This window comes from Rhinatrema bivittatum, chromosome 3 (assembly GCF_901001135.1).
Source record: "Rhinatrema bivittatum chromosome 3, aRhiBiv1.1, whole genome shotgun sequence".
Classification (NCBI taxonomy): Eukaryota; Metazoa; Chordata; class Amphibia; order Gymnophiona; family Rhinatrematidae; genus Rhinatrema; species Rhinatrema bivittatum.
In genome coordinates, this window is record NC_042617.1 from 428,916,097 (window position 1) to 428,935,121 (window position 19,025).

The 19,025-nt window shown below is 46.7% G+C and overlaps 1 protein-coding gene across 5 annotated transcripts in view; it reads right to left on the bottom strand.

Moving 5' to 3' along the window:
• Window positions 1-19,025, bottom strand: part of FBXO25 (F-box protein 25) — a 168,424-nt gene that overhangs the window by 33,455 nt on the left and 115,944 nt on the right. For all 5 annotated transcript variants that reach the window (XM_029595772.1, XM_029595771.1, XM_029595770.1 and 2 more), the window contains one exon: window positions 14,440-14,583. In XM_029595772.1, coding sequence (XP_029451632.1) covers window positions 14,440-14,583 — 144 coding nt within the window. The remainder of the gene's footprint in view (window positions 1-14,439; window positions 14,584-19,025) is intronic.

The following is a 19,025-nucleotide window of genomic DNA, read 5'->3' on the forward strand; positions in this document are numbered from 1 at the left end:
GGAGACCTAATAGAATTACAATAATCAACCTTGGAGAACAGGATAGCCTGGAGAACAGATCTGAAATCATGATGGTATAGTAGAGGCTTGAGTCTTTTGAGCACCTATAATTTATAGAAGCAATCCTTGGTAGTGTGGTTTATGAACTTCTTTAAGCTCAGGTGTCTATCGATTATGACTCCCAGGTCTCTTGCTTGAGAGATTTGGATGTTAGCAAGCGATTGTTGTTGGTGGTGACTGTCTTCTGGAGTGATAAGCAGGAGTTCCGTCTTGGCAGTGTTAAGCACCAAGTTAAGGCCTGCAAGGTGAAGGATGATCATTTGCAGGTAGGTGTCCCATTGCTTGACTGCTGTTGCCAGCGAGTCAGTTACTTGATGGCATCTCGCATGACAACCTGGCACCAAAAGTGGCATCAGCATTCTCAGGCAGCATATGGAGGGGGGACAAAGCAGAAAAGGTGGCAGAAAACAACCCCAAGACAGACACTGATAAAGGGGTCAAACAGCACAAAGAGTGTCTTCAAGACTCAAAAGCAACATGAGAGGTGCAAAGGAGCCCCCAAGACTGGCAAGGTGTAAAGTCTGGGGTACAATAGCACGGCACAGTGGCAAAGAGAAATGCAAAGTTCAAGGTCTGGTCATGGAAACAAGGTTGGATGGCATAAAGACCCCAATATACAGGATGGAATTTGGATTTTCTTGTGAACTGGACTTTCCAAATGAAAATATTACATGTAATGCATGGAAATGGTCTCACAATAACAGGGAGTTTATAGTTGTGAGGTTTTGGTTGTTTTTTAATAGAAAATGTTTCCTATATTCTGTAGTTGAACTGAGGCTACTGCGTTTACTGATTTGGAAGTTTTGCATAAGTTCTCTCTTAGTACTGTAACCTCTTTTGACCTTCAGTACAGCAAATGTTGCTTACCAGTAACAGGGGTTCTCAAAGGACAGCAGGATGTTAGTCCTCACATATGGGTGACATCACAGGTTGGAGCCCAATCACGAAACACTTTTGTCAAAGTTTCCAGAACTTTGACTGGCCCCTACTGGGCATGCACAGTATGGCACTAACCTTGCAGCCAGCAGGGGTCCCCCTTCAGTCTTATTTAAAAGCTACAGGCAGTGCCGAAAAATAAAATAATAAAACGTTACGAACCAACACCACGGGGCGGCGGGCGGGTTTCGTGAGGGCTAACATCCTGCTGTCCTGTGAGAACACCTGTTACAGGTAAGCAACATTTGCTTTCTCACATGACAAGCAGGATGGTAGTCCTCACATATGGGTGAGTACCAAGCTGAGGATATCTGAATATGCATCAAATGTACCCAAAGATGTGGCACAGGCACAACAACTGGAGTGGAATTTGGTAGAGGGCATCCTGAACCCCACCGGGCAGGCGGAAGGGTGTTGGTACGTCACGTTGTAAACAGGTTATGAAGGACAGACTGGCCGAAGATGGAATCTTGTCTTCCGACTTTGTCCAAGCAATAGTGGGCTGCAAAGGTGTGGAGAGAACTCCAGGTGGCAGCCCTGCAAATGTCAGGAAGCGGCACCGATCGTAGGTGTGCTACTGAAGTCGCCATGGCCCTCACAGAGTATGCTTTAACACAGTCTTGAAATGGAATGCCCGCTTTCTGATAGCAAAAAGATATGAAGTCAGCCAACCAGGAGGAGAGAGTTTGCTTACCCACAGGCTGCCCTAATTTGTTAGGATGGAAAGAGACGAACAATTGAGTGCTCTTCCTGTGGGCAGCCGTACGGTCTAGACAGAAGGCTAGAACCCGTTTACAGTCAAGGGTATGCAGAACCTGCTCTCCTGGAATGGAATGGGGACTGGGAAAAAAGGTAGGTAGTATGATGGATTGATTAAGATGAAAATCCAAAACTACCTTAGGTAAGAATTTAGGGGGAGTGCAGAGTACTGCCCGGTCCTGCAGAAGTTTAATGTAAGTCGGCTAGGTAACTAGGACCTGTAATTCACTAACTCTGCGAGCTGAAGTGATTGCCAAAAGGAAAATCTCTTTCCACGTGAGATATCGAAGGTCACAGGAGTGAAGAGGCTCGAATGATGATTTCATGAGCAGACTCAAAACTAGATTAAGGTCCCAAGAAGTGGAGGCTTGAGGTGAAGCAAGCCCTTCAGAAAACATGTTACAAGGGGTTGTACTGATATGGGTACATCCCAGACACCTTTATGGAAGGCGGATACCGCACTGACATGCAATCTGATGGAAGACTTTTTTAGACCTGACTCTGATAAGTGCCAGAGATAGTCCAAAAACTTCGTGATTGGACAGGTAAAGGGGTCAAGGGACTGAGAAGAGCACCATGACTTAAACCTGTTCCATTTGTAAGAGTAAGATTTTCTCATGGAAGGCTTCCGTGAAGCAATCAGGACACGGGAAATTGGTTCAGAAAGGTTGAGTGGCTGAAGGATTAACCTTTCAACATCCATGGCGTCAGGGACAAGGCTTGAAGATTTGGGTGGCGGAGGCACCCGTCGTTTTGAGTGATCAGAAGCGGGTCCTTTCCAAGGGGAATGAGCCTGCAAATGGAGAGATCCTGAAGGACTGGAAACCACACCTGGCGTGGCCAGTGAGGTGCAATCAGGATCATGGTACCCTTGTCCTGACGTAACTTCACGAGAGTCTTCGAGAGAAGAGGAAGTGGAGGGAATGCATAAAATAGACCGGTTGCCCATAAGAGGGAGAATGCATCTCTGGGCTGAGAGTGTTTGCTGCGAATGATAGAGCAGCAGCTCTCTACTTTGTGATTTTGAGCAGAGGCAAAGAGGTCTATCTGAGGATATCCCCATTGTTGGAAGATGGAGTTCGCTACTGAGGGGTTGAGAGATCACTCTTGAGGTTGAAAGATGCGACTCAGCTTGTCTGCTAACACGTCCACTCCCGGCAACCAGGTGGCCCTGAGGTACATCGAATGGGAGAGAGCTTCCGCCCATATCTGCGCAGCTTCCTGACACAGAAGGAAGGAGCCCGTGACCCCTTGTTTGTTGATGTACCACATGGCCACATGGTTGTCCGTCTGGATCAGGATGACTTGATTTGAGAGGCGGAAAGACTAAAGACCATGAGGACTTTGAGAGGCGGAAAGACTAAAGAGGTTAGGACTTTTCAGCTTGGAGAAGAGACGACTGAGGGGGGATATGATAGAGGTGGTTAAAATCATGAGAGGTCTAGAACGGGTAGATGTTAATCGGTTATTTACTCTTTCGGATAGTAGAAAGACTAGGGGGCACTCCATGAAGTTAGCATGGGGCACATTTAGAACTAATCGGAGAAAGTTCTTTTTTACTCAACGCACAATTAAACTCTGGAATTTGTTGCCAGAGGATGTGGTTAGTGCAGTTAGTATAGCTGTGTTTAAAAAAGGATTGGATAAGTTCTTGGAGGAGAAGTCCATTACCTGCTATTAAGTTCACCTAGAGAATAGCCACTGCCATTAGCAATGGTAACATGGAATAGACTTAGTTTTTGGGTACTTACCAGGTTCTTATGGCCTGGATTGGCCACTGTTGGAAACAGGTTGCTGGGCTTGATGGACCCTTGGTCTGACCCAGTATGGCATTTTCTTATGTTCTTATGATCCTTAAATGCCCTGAGAGCATATATGATTGCTCGAAGCTCCAGGAAATGTATTTGGTGTTTGGCTTCCTCTGGAGACCAAGATCCTTGTGTCTGCAGATTGGCCACATGGGCTCTCCCCATCCGAGGTTGGAAGCATTAGTGGTGAGAATTATTTGAAGGTCTGGAGCCTGGAAGGGCAAGCCTTGGAGGAGATTGTTCTGATTTTTCCACCAGGCAAGAGACTGACGGAGTGAGTCGGTCACGTGGACAATGGTCGACAGGGGCTGAATGCTTTGAGTCCATTGTGATCGTAGAGTCCACTGCACGACTCATGGCCAAACGAGTCATTGGTGTGACTTGAACTGAGGACGCCATGTGTCCCAGGAGGATGAGGAAGTGGCGTGCAGTCGCGGAGTGCAAGAGACATGAGAGTGAGAGCTTGCTGTCGAGGCAGAAATGTTTTTGCCTGCAAGGTGTCCAAGTCTGCCCCAATGAACGATAAAGTTTGAGATGGGACTAAGTAGGATTTGTCGCAGTTGATGAGAAATCCTAATGAAATTAGAGTGTGTAAGATTAGATTGAGGGACGACTGAGCAGCTTGCTGAGTGGGAGCCCTGATTAACCAATCATCTAGATAGGGGTAGACGTGAACACCCTGAGTTCTTAGGAAGGCTGCAACCACTACAAGGCATTTCGTGAAGACTCGTGGCACAGAGGCTAGGCCAAATGGAAGCACTCTGTATTGATAGTGCTTGGAGCCTACTAGAAACCTCAGGTATTTGCGATGAGATGGAGTTATCGCAATATGAATGTATGCGTCCTGAAGGTCTAGAGAGCAGAGCCAGACTCCTCTTTGTAAGAGGAAGAAGCGAGCCTAAGTTTACCATCTTGAATTTCTCTCGCTGGAGGTAATTGTTGAGGGCCCATAGGTCCAGAATAGGACGAACGCCTCCCAATTTTTTGGGGATTAGAAAGTACCAGTAATAGAACCCTAGGCCGTGCTGAGAGTAAGGTACGGGTTTCTATTGCCCTAGACTGGAGGAGGAGGGAGACCTCCTGTTCCAGAAGGATGGAGTGATCGGATGTTCTCCACGTCGGCAGAGGTGGGGAGTCCGGTGGCACGGAGAGAAAGTTCAGATGGTAACCCTGGGCAATTATCGCCAGTACCCATTGGTCTGAGGTGATTGAGTGCCTTATGTTGTTGAAATGGCACAGACAGCCTCCCACTGGTATGTGAGGCTATAGTGGCTGGCTGCTGCTCTCTAGGTGGAAATCAAAAACCTGAAGCAGGACCTGGTTGAGGAGCTGCTTGCGGCTTTTGTTTCCGTGTCTGACGAGACTGGGCTTTTTGAAAAGGTCTCGTGGCACGGGATCTGGTTGGTGGCGGATAAGACTTCTTTGGCCGGAAGGACTTCTTAGAGTCCTTTCGGAAGGGCTGTTTTGAAGAGTAGTCAGAAGGTATCAGAGAGCTGTCAAAGTCTCATGATGGTCCTTAAGTTCCACCACTGTCCATTGAATCTGTTCCCCAAATAGGTTATCTCCTACACAGGGCAGGTCAGATAACCTGTCTTGTACCTCAGGGCGAAGGTCAGAAGACTTGAGCCAGGCCCATCTCCTTGCCGAAATAGCTGCTACAGATACTCTGGTAGCAGTATCAAAGATATCATAGGATGATCTGATCTCATGCTTGCCTGCTTCAAAACCCTTGTTTACTAGGGTTTGAAGCTGATCTTGGAATTCTTGAGGCAGGGTATCTGTCAAATCTTGTATCTGCTTAAAAATGACCCTATTATATTGGATCATATAGAGCTGATAAGCAGCAATCCGGGAGATGAGCATTGAGCCTTGGAATACTCGGCGGCCAATGGCATCTAGAAACTTCTGCTCCTTGCCAGGAGGAAGAGACATGTGATGCTTTGATCTCTTTGCTCTTTTTTGTGCAGATTCGACAACTACAGATTGGTGATCCAATTGAGTTTTCTGAAAGCCTGGAGCTGCCTGCACCAAAAAGGTAGTGTCAGCTTTTCTATGCACTGGAGCAATGGAGCCAGGATGTTCCCAGTTCTTCTTGAGGAGATTCAGAAGAACCTGGTGGATAGGGATGGAGGTTATTTCCTTGGGAGCATCCAAGAATTGGAGCAACTCCATCATCTGATGTCTGTCATCCTGTTCAGTCTACAACTGGAAAGGAACTAATTCAGACATTTCCTTCACAAAATTTATAAAGGAGAGGTCCTCTGGAGGAGAACGCTTCATACTTTCAGTGGGTGAAGGTGGTGAAGGTAAATCATTGGTGTCTGGGAAGGAATCATCAGTCCAGGTGTCGTAGGGATCAGCACCTGTCCCTCTAGGAACTAGAGGGGGACGGGATGGTGGGATACCTGAAGGTCCTGGTCTAGGCTCCGAAGGAATCGGAGGAATTATTGGAGGCACCGGCACAGGCATAGAAGGTATCGATGGATGGATCAGTGGCGCCGGACGTATCGGCACCGATGGCTGAGGCAGACCTCCCGATGGAGGGATGCGGAACAGTGTTTTTCCTCCCGATGACAATGTAAGCGGTGAGGGCACTGGAGCCATCGGAGACCCGGGGTCCATCGGTGGAAAAGCAGCATTGTTGAGATTACTTACCTGATAATCTCCTTTTCCTTAGTGTAGACAGATGGACTCAGAACGAATGGGTATAGTATGCTCGTGCTAGCAGTTGGAGACGGATCTGACGTCAGCACGGGTATATATACCCCCACAGGAAGCGTAGCAACTCAGTAATCTTCCTTGCAAAAGCTGTTATGGATATGTGTGTACTGACGATCAATGAATTAGTGAAACAGGATTCCCCTGACCGATTGATAGTTGCTGGAGACCACCAGCATTCACAACCGGAAGGCGTCGACACCTGGCAAAGGGGACGCTCCTATGTAAGCAAAAGGACATGGCCTACCTTGAATCGGTGAAACCCATGTATACTGGCAGCCGGGGCGGGATGCTGAGTCCATCTGTCTACAGTAAGGAAAAGGAGATTATCAGGTAAGTAATCTCAACATTTCCTAGCGTGTAGCCAGATGGACTCAGAACGAATGGGATGTACAAAAGCTTTACTCCCCGCCTGGGTGGGAGGCTGCCTGAGGACCGTGTAGGACTGCCCTCGCAAATGCTGTGTCCTCCCTGGCCTGGACATCCAGACGGTAGAACCTGGAAAAGGTATGGAGGGAGGACCATGTCGCCGCTTTACATATTTCTGCAGGCGACAGCATCCTGGATTCTGCCCAAGATGCTGCTTGGGCTCTGGTAGAATGAGCCTTGACTTGTAGAGGCGGCGACTTCCCGGCCTCTAAGTAAGCTGCTCTGATAACTTCTTTAATCCAGCGGGCGATGGTGGGCAGAGAGGCCCCTTCACCTTGTTTCTTTCCGCTGTGCAGGACGAACAGATGGTCCGTCTTTCGTACTTCTTGTGTCAATTCCAGATATCTGGGCAGCAATCTGCCGATGTCGAGATGGCGTAGTAAACGCCCTTCTTCAGATTTCTTCAAACCTGCCATGGTAGGCAAGGATATGGTTTGGTTGAGGTGAAATTGTGAAACCACTTTAGGTAGAAAGGAGGGAACCGTGCGAAGATGGATAGCTTCCGGAGTGATTCTCAGAAAGGGATCATGGCAGGACAGCGCTTGTAGCTCAGAGATGCGGTGTGCGGAACACACTGCCAGCAGAAACACCATCTTCAAAGTTAGAGAACGGAGAGACAGGCCCCGAAGGGGTCTGAAGGTGAATCCCGCGAGGAAATCCAAAACTAGGTTAAGGTTCCACAGAGGCACTGGCCACTTCAGTGGCGGACGAATGTGCTTGACTCCTTTCAGGAAGCGAGAAACATCTGGATGCTTGGCAATGGTCTTGCCATCCCTCCTGGGACCGTAGCAAGACAGCGCAGCCACCTGAACCTTGATGGAGCTGAGGGAGAGACCCTTCTGAAGCCCATTCTGTAGAAAATCCAAAACAATAGGAATTGTGGTCGCATGTGGATTGGTGTCGTGAGTATTGCACCAGTCTTCAAATATTCTCCAGATCCTTACGTAGGTGAGGGAAGTGGAAAACTTGCGGGCTCGGAGGAGTGTATCTATCACGGGCTCCGAGTAACCTCTTTTCTTCAGTCTAGCCCTCTCAATGGCCAGACCGTAAGAGAGAATTGAGCCAGATCCTCGTGGAGGATGGGACCTTGACGAAGCAGGTCCCTGAGAGGAGGCAGGGGAAGGGGCTCCCCTGCCAGTAGTCTTCTCATGTCTGCGTACCAGGGTCTTCTTGGCCAGTCTGGTCCACTAGAAGAACTAGGCCCCGGTGCTTCTGGATCTTGTGGATGATGGCGCCCAGCAGAGGCCACTGAGGAAAAGCGTATAGCAGAGTCCATGGGGGCCATGGCTGAACCAGGGCGTCGATCCCGTGTGAGAACGGATCTTGCTTGTGGCTGAAGTTTCTGGGTACTTGAGCATTGGACTTGTCCGCTAGTAAGTCCATGTCCGGAATCCCCCAATGATCCACAATCATCTGGAAGGCTGTGGATGACAGCTGCCATTCCCCCAGATTTAGGCTTTCTCTGCTGAGGAAGTCTGCCGTGCTGTTGTCCTTCCCGGCAATGTGGACTGCGGAGATGTCCTGAAGATTTGCCTCTGCCCAAGTCATCTACGGGGCTCTCTCTAGAGATACCTGTCGGCTTCTGGTTCCACCCTGGCGGTTGATGTATGCCACCATGGTGGCGTTGTCGGACATCACTCTGACTGCTCTGTTCCTCAGTCTGTGAGCCAATTGCAGGCAGGCTAGCCGGACTGCTCATGCCTCTAGACGGTTGATGTTCCACCCTGACTCTTCTCTGTTCCACCGCCCTAGTGCGGTGAGTTCTTCGCAGTGTGCTCCCCAGCCGCTCAGGCTGGCATCTGTGGTGAGCAGAGTCCACGTGGGGGAGGACATCTTCGACCCCCTGCTCATGTGGTTGGACTGCAACCACCACCGTAACTGGGTCCTCACTCTGGCCGGCAGAGGTAGGTGCGTGGAATAATTCCGGAAGCGGGGGCTCCAGCGAGAGAGCAGGGAGTGTTGTAGAGGTCTCATATGGGCCCTTGCCCAGGGCACCACTTCTAGGGTGGAGGCCATGAGGCCGAGAACCTGCAGATAATCCCAAGCTATGGACCGGCTGGCTCCCATCAAGGACCGGAGACGCATCTGAAGTTTTAACCTTCTCTTGGTAGTGAGACTGACTTTGTCTGCCTGGGTGTCGAACTGGACTCCCAGGTATTCCAGTGATTGGGAAGGCTGTAGGCAACTCTTGTTGAGGTTGACTACCCATCCCAGGCTTTCCAGAAGGGCGATTACTCTGTTGGTAGCCCGATGGCTCTCCTCTCGCGATTTCGCCCTGATCAGCCAGTCGTCTAGGTAGGGATGGACAAGGATTCCTTCCCGTCTGAGCGCCGCTGCTACCACTACGACCACCTTGGTGAAGGTCCGCGGCGTGTGGCTAACCCGAAGGGCAGAGCCCGGAATTGGAAATGGCGTCCCAGAACCATGAAGCGTAGGTAGCGCTGATGATCCGGATGGATCGGGATATGCAGGTAAGCTTCTGATAAGTCTAAGGCCGTAAGGAATTCTCCTGGCTGTACTGCGGTCTTGACTAAGCGCAGTTTTTCCATGCGAAACCTCGGGACCCTTAAGTATCGGTTGACTGACTTGAGGTCCAGTACGGGCCGGAAAGTGCCCTCTTTCTTGGGTACCATGAAATAAATGGAATAGTGTCCAGAATTCATTTCCCATGCAGGTACTGGGATAATGGCTTTCAAGGACAGGAGCCTCGCCAAGGTAGCTTCCAATGCTGCCTTCTTGTGTATTGGACACGAAGATTCCACAAACTTGTCCGGAGGGAGATGATGGAAGTCCAGATAATACCCCTCTCGGATGATGGCGAGGACCCAAGCAGGCGGAACAGCAGACTGGCTGGTACAGTCTCTTCATTGCAAACAAGGGTAGCCAGCGAAGAGGGAGCAACCACTCGATCCCTGGGCAGAAAAGCTTTCGCTTGTGCCGTATCCCACCTGGCACCGATAAAGTACAGCCGTGGAGACGGATTGAGATGTGACTTAGGGAAGTTGATAATGAATCCCAGAGTCTGTAAGGTGTTGACCAGCAAAGGCTGGAGCATTCATGACCCCGGAGTGTGAACCGCTCCGGATCAGCCAGTCGTCCAGGTATGGAAAGACGTGGACTGAGCGACACCTGAGATAGGAAGCCACCACTGCCAAACATTTCATGAAGACGCATGGGGCTGATACCAGCCCAAAGGGCAGCGCTTTGTATTGAAAATGTGCTGTCCCCACCAGAAAGCGGAGGTACTTCCTGTGGCTGGGGACAATTGCAATATGGGCGTAAATCACCTGGACCGGATGGTATACAGCTCAGGGTTCTGAAGGAACTAAAAAATGAAATTTAAGATCCTATTAGTAAAAATTTGAAACCTATCATAAAATCATCCATTGTACCTGAAGACTGGAGGGCAGCTAATGTAACCCCATGTGACAGCAAGTTCTCTATAGTGGAATGACAGCTGGGTAGGTAGGTAGGTATGTTACAGCAAGTCCATGGAAGGAGAAATTTGTTTGTCTTTCTTTCACATTTTTGTTTTGTGCACAAAACACCCCAGTGGAAACCACAAAAATGGTTGAGGGGTTAGAACAAAACAAAGAACTATAAAATAGGTGGAGAGAAGAATTGTTTTTCTAAATTTTTCACCACTTTCTCTGGGGAAAAGCAAACATTCCAGTATAACAAAGAAACAAAGAAAAGCAAACACGGAGGCCAGGGCTTAATTTACTGACAAAAAGGAAGCAGAACTGTGGAGTAGGGAGAGGAGGGCAGTGGGCAAGGCCAGGACCAGGGCTGATGTGAACTCTCTCACTCTCCTAAGTTGCACTTTAAAATTAGGGAGAACCCACATTTTGTGAAGTACAGTCACTGTGCAAAGGATGTCAAATCAAGGAAGCAAATGGAGCACCTGACAAACACTCGTATGCACTATCACATGCAGATGCAGCATCCACTAGTACTGGCATCGGGGGGGGGGGGGGGGGGGGGGGGGGGGGGGGGTGGGGGGGGGTGAGTACTAGTAGCAGCCCAGGGACTTAATCAGGGGAAAGTGGCTGTTAGGTAAAGTGGACCCTTGTGCTGCAAGGTGGCTGATGAGGTTGGAAAGCAAGACAGTCTGACCCATTCTAGCAGCAGGTAGAAGTACCATGAGGTGGGACCGATTGGAGCTTAGTCTATACCAACTGTCTCCCTCACAGGTTGAGCCCATGAGTTCTAATGACCGTAGGTCTTAAGATGGTCCCTGGGGTAATCTAGTACTAGAGTCCAAAACCAAGCGAAAGTCGGGGCAGGCAGAAGTAGACTGCGAACTCCTGTAGACAGGCCAATGGTCGGGGCAGGCAGCAGACCATGAAAGTTGGGTCCAAAGCAAAGGGCCAGGTCCAGGAAGCAGTCAGGAAGGTCAGTCAAGCCAAGGTCAGTCCGAGAAATCAAGCCAAGAGAAAGAGAGAGACACATGAAAACTAGGGCAGGAACTGAAAAGGCAGGAGCCAAGACAGGATGGAGGGAGACAATCCAAGACACTCTAGTACAGCCAGGAACAGGAACATGGTGCTCCTTGCCTAAGCCAACAGTTCTCCTGAGTGTCCTGCCCCTCAGTGCATGTTGCTATTCTCCCTGCCTGGTTTTCTTGTCTGCTGGTCTGAAATGCCGGCATTTCAAAACTGAGCATTTCGGACGGAGAAGCAATGTTTAATGGTTAAATATTGAGTCATTTCGAGAGCGGAGGACATATGCCTGGAGACATAGTGTAATACAATAAGTCGTGCTGAGAGATAGAAAGACAGCCGGTAACATTTTGAAGGGAGGTATCTTAATCCAGACAGCACAATTGTTTCGAAGTTGTGCGTGCCCCGTACGGCGAGCAGAGTCGAACGGCTAGGAGTGACAAACTTGTGTATTGAGCATACATAAATGAAGGGAAATCAGAAGTTGGTGAAAATATTACAGAACATTCAAGAGTGATAGTGTCAACATCGAAGTGGCTGCGGTATTCAAGCGTCAACAATCAGTGACACAAACCAGTGTGGAAGCAGATCCTGTCTGATGATGTGAATCTAATTCTTAATACAAATTATTTTCAAGATTCCCCTGAAGAAGCCGTCAGGCAAAACGAGGGCCCTGTCGGGAGTAATTGTTAATAGGTTTTCATTGCTATCAGGACATTTTGCTAGTTGAGAGATATTAGAGATAGGACATACTAAGGTAGAATCAATACACATTGGAGATAGGATATAGCAAGGAAGATTATTATGTAGTTTTCGTGTATACTGGAATTAGAAAAGAAATTAGTGTGGTAGACAACAAAGTGGGAAGTTTGATTAGTGATCAGACAAAAAAAGTATGATGAATAATTGAGAATCACACTGAGTAATACTTGAACATTTGTGGTAGTACCATTCAAAACCATTTCTTTTATGAGTGAGTTGTAACTATGATTGAGTATGTATGGGTGAGAGTGATTGAATCCTTTTTTTTTTTTTTTTTTAACATTTTCGTATTCAAGATGTTTTTTGATACATTGTACAATTAATGTCTGAGAGATAAAAATTATATTTATGTATGTTATTGAAATGATTTAAAAGAATAAACATTGTTTAATATACAAAAAGAAGAGCTTAATGGTTACAGGTGCTTGTATCCCACTCCAGGAGGAGTGTTTTGGTAAATATATATTGCTCTCTTTTTTGGTTTCTTGTGAGACTAGGTAATGAAATTTTTGCACTCTCCACTAACTGTTTTCAAAACGGCCTATTTATATTCCTAACCCTCAAAGTTAGGCTCCTAAATCCTTTGAAAATTGCCCTCTAAGAGCCCGATATTCAGTTCCACCTATCTGGCTCCATTTGGACTTAGCCTGACAAATAGTGGAATTTAAAAATCCCCACTGACTGACTGAGTTACCTTGCAAAGTTTTTAGCCAGATAACTTGGAGGTGTTTCGGGGCATAGTTAAGTTTGCTGGATAAGGTTTCTGGCCAACTCTGATATTCAGAATTAGATTGGATAACTTATCCAGATAATTCTGGTTGTGCCACGGAAAAGTTTTAAAGTTAGCTGGATAATATTACCCAACAATCTTTAAGACAGCTAGATCTATTCAGTGGCACTGCTGCATATTCCAACTGACGGGCCAATACAGTAAGGTGCGGTAGAAAGAGGTGCGTTAGTGCCCGGCACACCCGCGTTTGCCGCACGCACAGTTCGGATCACCTACCGCTCGATACTGTATTTAAATGGCATGCAAATGCAAGCCGCGTCCATGAAGCGCAATCCATTTTACTGTATAGGCGCTATACAGCGCCTATACAGTATCCTGGGTGCGCTGGTACCTGTCATTTCAGATGTCGTCAAATGACGTTTGAAATGACAGGTACCAGGAAGTGGATGGTTCTCGCACTTAGCCGCCCAGTCCCAAACCAACCCAATCCACAGAAAAAAAATGCTTCTCGCACTTAGCCGCCCAGTCCCAAACCAACCCAACCCCAAGCAGAGAGAGACGAAATTTCACAGTCCCAACTTCCCCCAGCCCCCGCTCACGTGCCCTGGCCGCGGCTACGCAAGCCCCCAGCAGCAGCAGTAGAAGGGCGGCGAGAGAGAGCGGCTTCAGCAGCCCCGCCGGATAAAGTGAATACGTGCACACCTGTACGTCCAGTATGGGCGCTCAAGGCAGCGAAGGCGCATGCGCACACGCCGTGACCGGCTGGACGTCGGAGGTCACGGCATTTTTTTTTTCTGTGGATTGGGTTGGTTTGGGACTGGGCGGCTAAGTTCACCACACTAACGCAAGGGTCAGGGTAGGTGATAAATTAGTAGGTTAAAAACGCGGCAAGGTAACAGGTTAAAAAGGCGATAGTCGGGGCGCACTTTACTGTATGGGAGGGAATAGCTAATCGGATCGTTTACATACATATACATGCCACGGGCGGAAAGGGATACACGTCGAGTTAAAGAAGCGGTAAGGATCGATAAAAACAGATAGTGAATCGCGGGTTAGACTTACGCGACGAAATTGTGAGTACACAGCGGGTTAGAAACGGGGTAACTGCGGCCGTGCTTTACTGTATCGGCCTGAAATTTAGCTCGATAAAGTTATCAGATTAAATCTGCTGGCTGGACAGAGGCTGAAAATAAACCCCTAAGGGGCAGATTTTCAAAGCCCTACGCGCGTTGGGGGGGGGGGGGGGGGGTTTACGTGTGCCAGGCCTATTTTCAAAAGACCCGACGGCGTGCGTAAAGCCCGGGGATGCATGTATGTCCCAGGGCGTTTCTGAATGGGTGGGCAGGGGGCGGAGCAGAAGGTCCGGGGGTGAGGCGTGGCGGTCCGGGGGCATGGCTGGGCTGTGCGTGCTGGCACTCGGCTGGCAGGCGTTATTTCCACAACAAAGGCATGGGGGGGAGGGGGGGGGTTGTTCGGGCTGGGGGGCGGGACAGGTAGGTGAAGGTGGGGGGAATGGGGAAAGCCAGCTGGTCTCCCCGAGGGCTCGGCGCACGCAAGGTGCACTAGTGTGAACCCCCTTGCGTGCGCCAATCCCTGATTTTATAACATGCGCGCGGCTGCGTCCGCATGTTATAAAGTCGGGCATACATTTGTGCGCGCCGGGTAGCGCGCACAAACGTAGGCCGCACATGTAACTTAAAATCTGCCCCACAGTGTCTACATTGTTTATTGAAACAGAACCCAAGAGTACTTTATTACAAAATAAATTTCAAGCAATAATTATACTTGTTCTTACCTTCCAAAAGAGGATGCTGCAATGCCGACAAAAATGTAAAGTATCTCCATATTGTTCTTTCTTGGGGTACAATTTCTGAAGTGCAAAGAACATCAACTTCCAGTCAATATGACCCTTTTCTGAGAGGTTGAAATGCCTACAGACCTAAAAGATAAATTATATTATAAATGAGTCACTAAAAAAATCTGAATAAATCTCAGTCTACAGCCAATAAGAAACTGGAGAAGCTGTGCATGATAAACGATCTACACAACTCACATTTTGGCTATAATAGTATTTAAGGACATTAAAATTAAATTCTGATTCTCACATAAAGTCACACTAGAGTTAAAGAGTTCTACAAACCAACATGGAGTACAACTTGAATACATTCAAACAGAGTTAAGTGAACATACTATTGTTTATTTATTTAATTTTTTAATATTCTGCTTATGTCAGAACTGTCCTAACATATTACAGTAAAAAGAATATAATAAACAGACATAAAAAATGACAGACCAAATAATGAACAGAAAAAAAAGATTATTTAGTAATAATCACTACCAAAGCATACTAAATGGAAAAATGCTCTTAATATAAATGAGCCTTTAGCTTTTCTTAAAGAGCACACGGTCCTGCATTTGTCACAACCCAGAAGGAAAGCCATTCCCAAGAGCTGGAAACAAATAACATACTTATTGGCAAGTCTCGTAAAAGGTAAGCATATCTCATATTTGGAATGGAAATCTCTACAGTATAAAGAGTAAGTCAGAGATATAAAGAACCTTACTTCTGCACAGCTCTGTGGACTAGGGTTAATATTTAATTTGTACCCTCTGAGCAACAAGTAACTAGAATTAATGTACAGGCTTGCTTATTGATTTTTTTTTTAAAACATTTAACACAGAGTAAAATTGATTATTAAATTTCCCCATTAAAAAAAAAACCAAAAAAAATCCCCCAAACCTCAGCAACTTCCTGAAATTCCTATGAAAAAAAGAAGTATCTGTGGTTTCAAATCTGCAAGTATTAACGATTAGGTGAAATATCCATTCCTTCCCTATGTTACGTTAAATAAAGTTAATTAAGTTTACGTGCTCTATTTAATAAAACAACTATATGCTTCTTTATTAAGAGTTTGCTAAGTATTTCCAAGTAACTGATTATTGGCTAACTCAGACAGATTTTACATTCAATTAAGTTTGCCCCACCCTGTGTAATAGATTGAAAAAAGGTGCATACTCTGTATACTGTACAGTAATTTAAAGTGTACACATAGCAGTAGTTCTTGTCCTGTATTGATTAAAATGTTTTTAACTTGTTATTTGAAATTCCCCTGCATCATGGAGAATTGTCATGAGCATGAAAATCACAAAATTATCTTAGATTTTAAAACTGAATTGTACATATTGATTATGGTTTTACAAATATTATTAAACTACATTCACTAATCAAATACTATTCTTTGTAAGGAAATTGGTGATAATGTTCCCAGGGGTTCAAGTGAATTGTTTTTCAGTCTTGTGGTAAGAAAAATGATGCTACAAAAGGACAGAATTATAGTTGATATCCTGGCAATAAAGTGAAACTTACTGTAATAGATGTTCTCTAATGATAGCAGTACAACAAGCCTCATAGATTGAATCACATGAAGTTTAATGTTGGATCTGTGATTCACTGCCCTTGTGTCATTGAAAACATTAATTACAGGTAAATAATGACTTTCTATAATAACAAAAACAGAATCACACAGGTGAGACTCCTGATAGAAGGGTTGTATTCAAATAAAAGGGGACAGAAATAAGAATATTTGCTAACAAGCAAAAGCCTGTATTTGTGGTTACCACTTCCTTAAGTCTATCATGTGTAATGCAGCACACATTACAAAGGACACAGAAAAAGAAAAATGACCCCGAAGCAATATAAATATAGCATAGGATAGAGGGAGTTGGACCCTACTCCTCAAAACAGTCTTGAAATTTGGACAGCGTGAACCTAATCCACTGACAAGACAAAATAACTGGAGATACATGGAAAGAAAGCAAATGTTGCTTACCTGTAACAGGTGTTCTCACAGGACAGCAGGATGTTAGTCCTCACATATAGGTGACGTCAGTGGACGGAGCATTGTGTAAAACTTTTCTGTCAGTTTCTATAAAGCTTTGACTGACACTGGCACATTGAGTGCACTGAGCATGCTCCGCCTGCAATTATCCCTGTAACCACAGGTGTCTCCCCTCAGTCTCGTCTTATAGCAAAAAGCGCAAGCGAAACTAAAATAATAATAAAACGTATGTAGACCTAACTCCGCGGGGTGGCGGGGGTGTTTCGTGAGTCTGCTGTCCTCTGAGAACACCTGCTACAGGTAAGCAACATTTGCTTTCTCACAGGACAAGCAGGATGGTAGTCCTCACATATGGTTGAGTACCGAGCTGAGGATGCCCGAGAGTGCACCAAATGCACCCAAAGACGTGCAAAAGGCGCAACAACGGGGGTGGAATTTGGTAAGGAGGACATCCTGAAACCCGTAACAGGTTGCTGGAAGGATGTTGGGTAGCTAAACTGAAAAGAAGATGAGTAGACGGACTGGCCAAACATGGAAGCATGCCGGCCAGTCTTACCTAAGCAATAATGGGCTGCGAAGGTATGGAGAGAGCTCCAGGTCGCAGCCTTACAAATATGTACAAGCAGCACCGGCCGAAGGTGAGCTATTGAGGCTGGTACGGCCCTAACATAGTGTGGTTACCATGGTGTTGTAGTGAAATGCCTGCTTGTTGGTATGAAAGAGAGATACAGACCGTCAATCAAGAGGAAAAGGTCTGTTTGCCCCTGGAACTCGCAGCTTGGCTTTTGCCACAGAAGGAAAAAGAGTTAGGTATAATTCCTATGGAGTGTAGTGTGGTCTAGATAGAATGCAAGTGCACTTTTACAGTCCAAGGAGTGGAAAACCCTCTCGCCCTGGTGAGAGAGAGGTGTTGGGAAAAAGCGGGTAGAGTATATTTTGAGTAAGGTGAGATGCTGCATCTACCTTAAGAAGGATATGAAGTTGAATACGTAAGACCACTCGGACACGGAGGAACGCAGGGTCGGGTGAGTATATAACAGGGTGTGGAACTCACTGACCCTGTTGGCAGAAGTGATGACTACAAGGGAAAGAATTTCCCATGCCAGACTGTTAAGTGAGAGGAATGGAAAGGCTCGAATGGGGAACGTATGAGTCTTGTAAGCACTAAATATAGGCCCCATTCTGTAACCAGTAAAAAATGGAGGCAGCTTAATCAGTGGATAACCCATGATAAGCTGACTCAGAACGGGTTGACCGTTAATCGGGTATCCTCACTCCCAAGTGGTACACCAATTGGAACAGAGGTGTACCCATGTGGAGGATTCTGGGGAGCAGAATCCGAGGGAGTAAGAGAAAAGAGTGGTGTAGAAAAAAAGGGGGGTAATACCCTTTTGTATGCGCCATGTGGTGAATCATGCCATTTTGAATGGTAAGATTTATGTGTGGAAGGTTTTTGTGACGCTACTAGTTCCTGAGAACATCAGTGAGTCCATGATATGAGACTGACCTGTGAGAAGGCAAATTGGTTACTGGTGTGATAGATTGAGAAGTATGGGAAAGCATACTGGTCTCGGCCAGGACGTGGGTCTGAGAAACAGTGAACCCCGTCCCGGTGCAGCATAATAAGAGTGCTGGCTATGAGAGGCATCGAAAGAGACACATATAAGAGGCCTTTGTTGCAGCAAAGGCGTCCATGGGAACGCATTTAAGACATGTGTAGGGAGTAGAATCTGTCCACCGTATGGTTCGATTCAGACACAGAGGGCAAGGTCGGTTGACCTCAGCGCTGGAAGATTTTTCTCACTACATATGTAGTCAGAGACCATCCGAGAGGATGGAAACCTATATGGAGAAGGTCTGCTAGTGCATTCAATAAATCTGTTAGATAAGTGGCCCGGGGATGCATGGAGTGAGCAAGGGCCAAGGGTAGAGCTACGCAGCGTCCTAGCAGAGCAGCTAAGAGGTTGTGCGTGCTTATGTGTTGGAAATACCACATTGTGCAGACAGACAGCATAATGACAAAGGTTTGTTGCAGAGGCAGTATTGTAAGGCATAAAGGCATAACTCATGGCTCGAAGCTCCAGGAAGTTGATGTGAAACTCTGCATGGAGCGGAATAGAGGTATATTGGGTTGAGAAGATGTCAGTTCGAACTCTGCAACCCTGAGTAAATGCGAGCATGAGCAGGACCGGCCGCGGATTTGGTTCTAGATCTGCAATATGGATCAGGGACGAAAGCGGTTGAACAGCTTACATCCACTGATAATTGAAATTTCACTGAATCTTACTCATAGCAAATCTGGACCTATGAGTAAAGTGCATGGTGAAAAAATCCCATGGCCCAGCAATGAAAGAATTGAGGAGCTGAGGTTATGTTGTATGCGCGCAGAGATATATAGGAATTTGTTAGAATGTCTGCGCAGTTGTTGGACAGGAAGTGCGTTGTGACTGTGGTGTCCAGAAGTGTTCTATATGGGATTTATGGTAGTTAACAGCAATCCCAGGTAGTAGATTTATAGTGAATCATGAAGAAGCTAGAGTTC